The sequence below is a fragment of the Triticum urartu genome, chromosome 5 (genome assembly GCF_003073215.2).
Source record: "Triticum urartu cultivar G1812 chromosome 5, Tu2.1, whole genome shotgun sequence".
In the NCBI taxonomy this organism is placed as follows: Eukaryota; Viridiplantae; Streptophyta; class Magnoliopsida; order Poales; family Poaceae; genus Triticum; species Triticum urartu.
The window spans coordinates 503886313-503897609 of NC_053026.1; the positions used below are offsets into that span (position 1 = coordinate 503886313).

Sequence of the window (11297 nt, forward strand, 5' to 3'; positions counted from 1 at the left end):
TGGGCGGTCGGCCATCATAAGGGGTTGGACTAGAGTCGTGCATGCCTTCTACATGGAGGAGGGCACAATATGGGCATTCCGATTCACCTTGTTCAGCAACCAGAATGTATTTCGCCTCTTTCTTTACCGTCTTTAATAGTACAAGTATACAATTGTGGTTCATCATTCTTTATTTGGTTCTTATGTAATTTTTGAACATATGTACCTATGAATCGAATAATGCATTGGTTGTTTGAACCTAATGGATATGAATAAAGTTGTAGCATAGATTCAAATTCAAACCCGGTACAATTTGAAATAGCAGCAATTAAATTACGGTGAAATTATGCTCTCCAGGTCGTTACGGCACACACGGTTGGTAAAACACAAACGTTTGCGATGTACACCATAATCTGAGACGGTTCATAGAGAGGAAACATGTGCAAGCATGCACACAATTGCCGTTTGCAAAGCATGTGCAATGTCAAACAATATCACAAACGATGCGGGCAAACTAAACGTTTGTGTTAGTTGCCTTATCGTACACGATTCGCAACCATGAATCGTTTCTGATGAAGTATGCATCGTAAATGTTGCATCATAGAATAGTGTGTGCGATAGTTGTCGTGTATGACGATGTTACGATGGTCCGACGTTTTGTAATCCTGTCGGACAGTCGTACGACGATTAGCTAATCTTCTTAATTAGTTATCGCATATGATTTGAGAAAAGTGAATGTGTGTGATTGTATGCTTATCATACACGTTCTATAATAGTGAACCATTTGTGATGGGCCGCGCATCGTAAATGTAGCACCACAGAATACCGACTATGATGGCAATGCGAGCACAAACGAGTAGGAGTACTGTAGGGTCCCTATCTCCCCGGCGGTTTCTGTCTTTCTGGGTCGTGTGGGAAGGACCCCCCTATCGCCGTCACTCACTAGGCGACGGTTCCAAATGCCATCGTGGAAAGGGGTTAAAACCGTTTGTATAGCACCGACGCGTACCAGTGAAGTCTCTTTACTCGTTCCATAATACATCACCTTGTGACTAACTCCTTAGTCATTTGCTTGCAAGCTTATGATGTGTATTACCGAGAGGGCCCAGAGATACCTCTCCGGTACTCGGAGTGACAAATCCTAATCTCGATCTATGCCAACTCAACAAACACCTTCGGAGATACCTATAGAGCATCTTTATGATCACCCAGTTATGTTGTGACGTTTGATAGCACACAAGGTATTCCTCTGGTATTCGAGAGTTGTATAATCTCATAGTCGAAGGAATAAGTATTTGACATGAAAAAAGCAATATCAATAAACTGAACCATCAAAATGCTAAGCTAATGGATGGGTCTTGTCCATCACATCATCTTCCTAATGATGTGACCCCGTTATCAAATGACAACACATGTCTATGGTTAGAAAACTTTAACCATCTTTGATCAACGAGTTAGTCTAGTAGAGGTTTACTAGGGACACAATATTTGTTTCTGTATTCACACATGTATTTAAGTTAACGATCAATATAATTATAGCATGAATAATAAACCTTTATCATGAATAAGAAAATATAATATAAAATAACAACTTTATTATTGCCTCTAGGGCCTTCAAATTTACCATTTTGATGTCTGATTGCCTTATTAGTTTGGTAGGTGTGGTGGTACAAGGTTTTTGCCCCATGATAGATGCTTCGAGGTTGATCTTCTATAGCGGATTTCATGACAGTGTCCCAACGCGCTCCCTCTTTCCTAGTTTCCTGGTATTTCTGTGGTCGTGAATGATGCTTGGTTGTAAAACTAGATTGATGTTGTCATCTTTCTGTTGAGCGGTTAATGGAAAAGAGGTTGTCCGGTTGAAAAAAAGTTGTTTGTACAACAACATAGTGAATTTGAAATCACGAGAAAAGACTAGCTTCAAAAATATTGCACTAGGCCTCTTGCAAAGGATGGATTCCAGCTCCACAAAGTTAGAGCGTTCAAACTGGCTTCATGCATGGAGTTCGAGCTAGATGAGATCTGAATGGGCCCATTATATTTGTTTTATATTTACTTACAAAGCAGCGAAATTAGGGGTACCCCCAAGGGGCACTTTCCTGGGTGTGAGCGCGCGACCACGCCACGTGGTGCGTTCATCTGTCGCCACATAGGGCGCTCACCTCCACAGTAATCTTTTTACTAGTTTTTTTTTGGATTTTTTATTAAGTTTACAGATTTTGCGCAAATTTCTCTAGTTATTATTAGGGTTTTATCATTTATGCCATTAGTTGCGTCTCACTACTCAGTTTTGTCATTAGAAATTACAACTGCTCAAAAATACCATCATTTTTGTGAGAGCATCTCCAACAGCCGCGCTTCGCGCCACGCGCTAAAAAATAGTTTGTCGCGCGTCGTTCGCCTTGTTTTGCGCGGCCGCCTGCGCTGGCTCCAACAGCCGCGCTAAAATGCAGCGAGCGCGACTCGCCGGGGCATTGCATATATGGCATTTTGAACACAAAATGAATTTGAAACATTCAAAATGCAATGAACATGACATATAAAATTTCACACAAACAAGTTGATGAATAAAAGTTCATGCCCACAAGTTCATCCAACCAAGTTCAAAATGCAAACCAAGTTCAAGACACAAATGAAAGACACATCAATCCTCGTCCTCGTCTTCGTCCTCATCTTCAGAAGACGATTCTTCCGCCTCCGAAGATGAATCTTCCTCCCTCTCCTCATCGCGCACCGCATCACGTGAAGCTCTGACGGTGTTGGAAGATCTTCAACGGCATCTTCATGGAAATGTGTGTGAGGAGGCACATCAAAAGACATTTCGCCCATGACGGCCGGAGGTGCACCCATGCCTCCCATGAGAGAAGCAAAACTCATGTCTCCCATGGCGGCCTTAGAGTCGGGGGGTGCTCCAAAGCCACCCATGCCTCCCATGGCACCTAAACCGCCCACGGTACCTCCGAAGCCACCCATGCCACTCATGGCGCCAAGGCCACCGCCACCCATTGCGCACGTCAGCCGCCGGCTCAACGAGTGAGCTCGTCGGCGCTTCGGTAGCCGTCGCGCCCGTCGCACGCCCTGCAAGCTTCTTCCTCCTCGCCTTCGAGGTGCCGGAGCCGTCCGCTGCCTTGTTCTTCTTCGCCGATGTCTTACCCTTCTTTGGTTGCGCCGCATTGGGGAGCTTCGAGGAGGGGGCGGCGGCTCGAGTCGGCGCCGGCGCGCCGCTACCCGCCGCCAAGGTCATCCGCGGCGGCATGAAGAGGCCGCGTGCGAGGCCGATGGTCGGAGGAGCTCCGGCGGAGGCGAGGCCAACGCCACCCGCACTAGGGTTTGCGGCGGCGGCGACAACGGTGGAGGGGTCGCGGCTATAAGATGGGGTGAGCAGGGTGCCGGCGCGTGCGTCCATGGGTGCAATTCGCCGGCGTCGGCGCGCGCGGGGCGTAGGAGGCGGAGAGAAGAGAGTGCGGCGTGAGCGCTCGAGTGTGCCGCGCGCGGAAGCGGGCGCCCTAAATACGCCGCGCAAGATAGCGAATCCAACCGCGCGCCCAACTCCTTATACCGCGCACGCGGTTATTGTGCGCCCGCTGGAGCCACCCGCCGGGTTGCGCGCGCACTAAAATGGCCAAATTTGCGGCGCGACACTTGTTTAGCGCGGTTGTTGGAGATGCTCTGAGATACTTGCTCAAAAATGCCATTAGATATCTAAAAAATGCCATCTTTTCATTAGATGTTTGCTCAAAAATGCCATTACACATCATCATTGTGAGGTCAAACATGTTGACAATGTTATATGACAAAAATTCTCCTATACCCACATGTCAGCTCTGTCCATCTCACAATGATAAGTATGGACCTCATTTGTCAGGAGTAAGTAACCAAATAATTTTAGAGTAAAATAAAAACGCTGTTGGATCAAGTGGGATCCACACTTTATTGTAGTGAGATAGAGGGAGAACTGACATGTTGGTCTATAGGAATTTTGGTCATTATAACATGAAAACGAGATTTGAGCTGACAATAATGGTGTCTAGTGGCATTTTTGAGGATGCGTCTAACGAAGCGTGGTATTTTTGAGCAGTTGAAATTCTTAATGGCAAAACTGAGTAAACATAATGAATGGCATAAATGATAAAAACCCTTATTATTATTATTATTATTATTATTATTATTATTATTATTATTATTATTGGTTTCCCTCATTTTATTGGGTTTCCGTGGATACAATGCACCTCACGTGGAAACATAATTTTCTGCTTCGTGTTAGGCGCACGAGTTAATACTATATGGGACAGTGGGAGTACAGGTTAATATTAGGCGGGAGCACATGTTAGTTCACGTGTTGGTTGGAAGCACATGTTAGTTTGAAAAAAAGATGTTCATCCAAACCTTCAACATGTAATCTAGTTTTAAAAATATTGACACAAAGAATGCAACGATGAACACTTATCGTGATTTAGACACACGATTCAAGAGTATGTTGTCTTGAAAGGATAAATCTCTCTAGAAAACACGAAAAACCCACGCGTACATTCCGTACGTGGAAGAAATACCCGTGTTGCAACAAGTGTCGTGATGCACAATTTGTCATCAGAAAATGTGAGAATGACTTTTGCAATTGACACCCTTTCTTTTTAATTATACTGATTTCGGCAGATTTTTTTGGGAGGCAATAAAGCGATCGGAAGACCTTTTTTTTCTTCTGAGGCAATAAAGCAATCGGCCCATACCATCACACGTAGGCCTTCTTCTTCTTTCCCAAGTAAACACCACCGAAGCCCAGCCCGAAACACCACTTCTCCCCAAAGCCGCCGAGCTTGCCTGCGCGCACACAATCGAGCAACCCAGCCAAGGCACGACACGACCGCCCCCGCCGCCCGGGAAGCCCAAAACAAACCCTAAGCCTCCGCGACCGGCCGCCGGCGATGGCCCGCTACGACCGCGCGATCACCGTCTTCTCCCCCGACGGCCACCTCTTCCAGGTCGAGTACGCCCTCGAGGCCGTCCGCAAGGGCAACGCCGCCGTCGGCGTCCGCGGCACCGACACCGTCGTCCTCGGCGTCGAGAAGAAGTCCACCCCCAAGCTCCAGGACTCCAGGTACCAGCGAATCCCCCTTCCCCCCCTCGCTCCCCCTCGCCTTCCGGCCCGCAGATCTCATCTCGCCGGCTCCGCAGGTCGGTGCGCAAGATCGCGAGCCTGGACACGCACGTCGCGCTGGCGTGCGCGGGGCTCAAGGCGGACGCGCGGGTGCTCATCAACCGCGCCCGCGTCGAGTGCCAGAGCCACCGCCTCACCGTCGAGGACCCCGTCACCGTCGAGTACATCACTCGCTACATCGCCGGCCTGCAGCAGAAGTACACCCAGAGCGGTGGGGTACGCCCCTTCGGCCTCTCCACCCTCATCGTCGGCTTCGATCCATACACGGATAAGCCCGCCCTGTACCAGACCGACCCCTCCGGCACCTTCTCCGCCTGGAAGGCCAACGCCACAGGGAGGAACTCCAACTCCATGAGGGAGTTCCTGGAGAAGAACTACAAGGACACCTCCGGCAAGGAGACCATCAAGCTCACCATCCGTGCTCTGCTAGAGGTATTTGTGCTGCACTTGCCTCTCTTTAGTTTTATGCAACAGAATAGACCTCAATTTGCACTACATGGTTGCTCTGATTATTTCTGATGCTGGTGTTCCTAGCAAGATCCAGCGCAAGTAGCTCGTTAGCGGTAAATGTGTTTCAGCTAACTGGATATACTGATTAAGTGCACAAGTATTTGAGTTGCCTTTGGAAATATGACAGTGAATGAAATAGTTTATACTTTCATTACTCAACTAAGGATTTGCTTTATCTTTTTCATGCCACAATATGAGTATTGCTTCAAGTTAAAGTTAATAGCAACTGGACAGCAGGCATGCCAAACTAATGCTTAAAAGCACTGGGGTGTACTGAGTGAACTGTAAGGCCTTGCTTGCCACTCATAGGTGTGGTAGTTTTCTTTGTCGTAGCAATCTTACGTCTGGTGGAATGGAGATGAAAATGAGGAATTGTGACAGGTACTTATGACGAGGCATTTACATAGCTACTCCTGGTGCAGCTTTCTTTAGTTGTGCCGAGAAGCTTGTTTAGGCCTCTGTGAATACTGAATTTACCATTGTCTGATTCACTCCATTCTGTATAGCAAGGATTAATTTATCAAGCACATAGGTGCCTTCTGGAAATATCAAGATGCATAGAATCTCTTTATTCTCTTATGTACTTGGATTTACTCGATCTTCGTCATGCCACAATAGGAGTATAGCTTCATCAAACTAAAGTAGCAACTGAGTGTCAGACTTGAGTGTTGGCTTCTGAGTGAACTGAAAGGCCTTGCTTGCCACTCATAGATGTGGTAGTTTTCTTTGCCGTGGCAATCTTACATCTGGTGGAATGGAGATGAAAATGAGGAATTGTGACAGGTACTTATGACTGAGGCATTTACATAGCTACTCCTGGTGCAGCTCCTTTTAGTTGTGCCGAGAAGCTTGCTTAGGCCTCTGTGAATACTGAATTACCATTGTCTGATTCACTCCATTCTGTATAGCAAGGATTGATTTATCAAGCACACAGTATTTGAGGTGCCTTTGGAAATATCGTAGAATCTCTTTATTCTCTTACATACTTGGATTTACTTGATCTCATGCCACAATGGGAGTATAGCTTCAAACTAAAGTAGCAACTGAGTGGCAGACTCCCCAAACAGATGCTGAAAAGTACTGGTGGGTGTTGGCTGCTGAGTGAACAAAAGGCCTTGCTTGCCACTCATATATGTGGTAGTTTTCTTTATGGAGCAATCTTAGTTTAGTGGAATGGAGGTGAAAATGAGGAATTGTGACAGGTACTTATGATGAGGCATTTACATAGCTACTCCTGGTGCAGCTCCTTTTAGTTGTGCCGAGAAGCTTGCTTAGGCCTCTGTGAATATTGAATTACCATTGTCTGATTCACTCCATTCTATTAAGAAAATTACAACTTAAGTTGAGAGTATATACGCATAGCCCCAACAAACATGGGACTTTCTATCTACTCCTGTCTCATGGATGTTATGCAACTCGGAAGTCTATCATGCAATTGTTAGATGTCTGTGGCCCATCCTCTGGCTTATGCTCAGTATCAAGAGAGTATGTGTGCATAGCCCCAAATTTAGTGAGTATTTTATTGAATTTTCTTTATATAGCAGAATCTTGAGGAACGATGTTAACCTTATAGTGATCTAAACGCTCTTATATTTCTTTACAGAGGGAGTACTTCTTTATTTGCTGAGTCAGCGAGACCAGTTTGTATCGTTTGCCATATTTGTGTGCAATATAGGTTACATCTGTGCTTTAACTTTTGCAACATTTCTGAATAACGGTTCTCTGCTGCCATTTGTTTCCATGAGTGTGTCGGGCCATTATTCACCAATTGAACTTCATGGATCTGGAACTTGTGCGGTTGTACCAAGCATACATACTGAATTTTGTATGTGTAGTACTAGAACCTATAATGTCCCGCATCTAGATTCTTTGTAGGGATGGTATTTAGTTGCAATTTGACTGTCAGCATTGATTTATCTATGCTAGGTTGGTGTTTAGGTTGCAGGATCCTAATGGAATTGCTTGATCTTTTCTCTCGTCTCCTTGACACTAACTTTATCCTTTACTAGTTGTCAAAGAAAAAACGAAGTTATGAACATCAGAACATATGATGTGCACTATAATTTCAGTGTATCCTTCCAATTTTGTTTCCGTTCTGCAAGCACTAATAGCTGACAAAACCTTTCAGGTTGTCGAGAGTGGTGGGAAGAACATTGAGATTGCAGTGATGACAAAGAAGGACGGCCTTCGGCAACTCGAGGAGACTGAAATCGATGAATATGTTGCCGAGATTGAGGCAGAGAAGGCCGCGGCAGAGGCGGCAAAGAAGAGTGGCCCGAAGGATACCTAATTACTTGATGTGCTATATCTTCATTCTGTCGGCCGAAACCTTTTAGTGTGTCACCTGTTACGTTCCGTAACTTTCTTTAAACTGCTTTAACAAGATATTGAAGTCATTCGTAAATGAATTGCCTTGTTTTCTTGATGGCTCATGGTCCAGGGGTTTCGTTTCCCTTTCCCCTTTCCAGCGTTTGAACCTTGCGCAAATGTATTATTCGTCATCTGCTCCTCTTGTATTCGCAGATGGTTAACCAGAAGACTGGCAAACCGTAGTTTCTGAAGCTATGGTTGCCATGCTATATGGGCTCGTGTTAATCTCACTGGATAGTGCTGGTGTGTTTGTTGCAATGTCAATTCACTTCCGGTCCTGATGATGTCACCTGAGAATGCTGGTGCTTTCTTAGGGCATGTACAATGATGGCATATGGATACATATGCCTCATGACAAAAAGTAATTTGAGGCATCTACATTAATTTTTTCTCTCCAATGCAAACTATCACTAGTGAGTCTCATTAAAAATTGAAAATAAAAACTTTAGTACACATGCATCTCTACTTTTCACTCTAACCTTTTCAACTTTTGTCACCGGATTATACTTTTTCTCTTCAAGCACCCGTCTCCTGGAGAGGATTCCGCTTCTCTATCCGAACCTACTTTACATCATTTCCGATCCTACATGGCATGCGAGACATCACCTTGAGGCTATGCATTGTACATGCCCTTAGTATTCTTGGTATGCCTACTTTGGTTCATGACAGTCTCATCTGATAATCTATGCTATTGCTTTCGACCCGCCATGGTATACGATTGCAAAGTTGGGCCACTTTGTGCTATTCTTTTGTGTGATGATACGTGAACTCATAAGTTACTGGCCGAGGTACCCTGTTACACGTCAGAGGCCTATTATCCTATTATCGTTGAATTTTTAACTCTGTTGACAACTTGCAAAACCTAAGAGAAATTTATTACCGGCTACTATGCTTTTGCTTTGTTTATTTGTGCATATCTGGCAGCGCCTCCACCCGCACTACTTTCTGGCTGTTCAAATCTGGCCGGTGGCACTGAACTAGAGTATTTTGAAAACCAGCACGACATATCGCATATGCGTGCACGTGCACGACCGGATATTAAGCTTGCACACCAGACACTAACCCAGCAGGCGTGCACACATATGCTAGTGAAAGAAACAGTTGGTCACCTCAACTACGACGGACACAAACTCCTCTCTTATCTTTTTGTTGAAACTTGAAAGGCATTCCTCACACTCTACCTCGGCGCATCTCAGCCGCTTCTTTTTTCCTCATCCATTTGGCCTGCCCAATTTATAGCAAAGAAAAAGATGGAGGACCTCATGAGATTTCTTTTCCATGTATTTGGCTTTCTCGATTTGGAAAAGAAAACATGAAGGTCCGTGTGAGAAATTGGCCCTCCTTCTCTATGCTAGAGTGAGCATAGAGAAGGAGGGCCAATTTCTAACTAGTAATTAAAAATGTCGAAACTCTGACTATTAGATTTAGCGGTACACTGTGTAAATCTTCAATATTCGCTATTCAATGATTTCTTCCGTCCAGTTCACCCTGCTAAGCTTTTAACATTCACTATTAGATTTTGTTTTTATGTCATTCGATTCATTGTCCAGGTGTGATGTGTATCTAAGGCTTCACCGCAATTTTGTCGAGAGCTATCATCACTTTCATTGCGGCGGATTCTATTTCATCCAATTATAACAATTTGGGCAAGCCATCTCATTTATTCTTGTATTGTACGGATAGACTCGTCGTTTTTGGCATGAGGTGCACGTGTACTCTCATTCTTTCTTGTTAACTCTTGCTTCGAGGTTTGGCAACTACATTGCCCGTTATCAATACCTACCCTCCGAATATCGAAGGCACCCTGAACAAATATTCAATGTGGCCAAGGACAAATGGATCAACACCGAAAGTACTCCCCCGGCACAAGGAAACCTTGCTAACCTCCGATAAAACCTCTAAGCCACAAAGGCAACATCACCTTCATCCAGCCCATAGCAGTGGTCAACAAATCGTCCGCTAAGTGCCAGCATGATGAAGTAGTTCGGACAGACATGGCCCACTTCTTGGACGACAACATAGTCAAGCGGGTGGTCCAGGAGGGACTAGATTGCTTGTTACTCCCTTTGTAAAGAAATACAAGATTGTTTGGACTACCCATAATGAGAGTAGTATCGAGAGTAACATAGATGACGCCTAAGCAAAAAAGATAACGTGTCAGCTAATTAATGAGAGAGACAAATTGAGTAACAAGATGAGTCTACAACTTGCTAAATAAAATATTGCATGACATCACACATATATGTTTCTCCTCACTGTAAAGTTAATAACATAGACTAGTAACATGCATTACTCCCCATTATGGATAGTCCTTATAGATCACTCTAGGGAGTATATTCAAAGTCCAGGGCCCTTTCTGCGTCACATAAGAAGGCCATAGATGTAAACCGTCTTTCATTCAAGGTCCTTATTGTAATATAGTATGCGGTTTACTCCGTCTGCTTGTGGGCCCCTCGCGGTGGAAAAAAAGAAAAGAAAGAAAAGGCACGATTGATAACGAGCACAACCTGCTTCTACCGTTCCACGACGACGTCTCCCAATCTCCTCCTCTCCCACCATCCCCCGCCGCCGGCCGAGCCCTCCAGCGGCCAGCGCCGCCGCCGCCGCCGGCCGACCTTCCCGCGGAAGCGCGACGCCTGGGAGTCTCCCCTCCCCTCTGCTGGATTGGCTCGGAGCGGACGGGAGATCCATCCAGGCTCTGCTGGTAAGGAAGCCCTAGCGCGGCTCTTCTGGGGTTTCTGTCCCCCGTGTTTTCCTCTGCTGCCAGCAAATCGAATTCGACCCGTTCTCGCTCCATGCAGCTGGCCACGGATTTGCTCGCTGCCGCGCCTCGTGCTAGCCGGGCCTCTTGACGGTTCGACTTGGCCCTTCGAGATCTCAGCCTGTTTTCCAGAAATTTTGGGGGTTCAGGAACCCCCGCGCCATGGAGTCAGGTGACGAATCTGTTTTATTTTTGATTAGTTTGTTGAGATTCCCCTCATGAAAGTAGAATGTTCAAGGAGATTAGCTTGTGATAATGATTGGATTGAACCATAGTTTTTATATTTTTTTAAAAGTAGTACTGATAAAGCTCATTTTGAAATAAATCAGCTGAGATTCTGCCATGTTATTTATTCTCTGGGATAGGGTGCCTATTTTTGTTAATCACTGGTCATGCTTGTGAGTTAAGCTAATGTCACCTGCTGGAATTAGTCCTGGTGCGGTGGTGCCCACCGTGTTTTGGGTTAGCTCTGCGGCAGAGCAAGCGAATCAATAAAGCTGTTCGTTATTTGTTCTAACAATT

General features: G+C 45.4%; 1 protein-coding gene across 1 annotated transcript; it reads left to right on the forward strand.

Annotated features, from left to right (window-relative positions):
• The first annotated feature begins 4753 nt into the window (after positions 1-4753).
• On the forward strand, positions 4754-8069 carry LOC125510170 (proteasome subunit alpha type-7-B-like). The gene is made up of 3 exons (XM_048675270.1): positions 4754-5074; positions 5152-5566; positions 7773-8069. The coding sequence occupies exons 1-3, from the start codon at positions 4902-4904 to the stop codon at positions 7932-7934; spliced, it is 750 nt and encodes a 249-aa protein (XP_048531227.1). The 5' UTR covers positions 4754-4901; the 3' UTR covers positions 7935-8069.
• Positions 8070-11297: the final 3228 nt, after the last annotated feature.

Excerpts from the sequence above, each read along its gene's own strand:
- LOC125510170 (XM_048675270.1), top strand. The coding sequence starts at position 4,902 with ATGGCCCGCTACGACCGCGCGATCACCGTCTTCTCCCCCGACGGCCAC. Across the intron at positions 5,075-5,151 it reads CCCAAGCTCCAGGACTCCAG|GTCGGTGCGCAAGATCGCGA; the intron begins GTACCAGCGAAT and ends CCGGCTCCGCAG. Across the intron at positions 5,567-7,772 it reads CCATCCGTGCTCTGCTAGAG|GTTGTCGAGAGTGGTGGGAA; the intron begins GTATTTGTGCTG and ends AAAACCTTTCAG.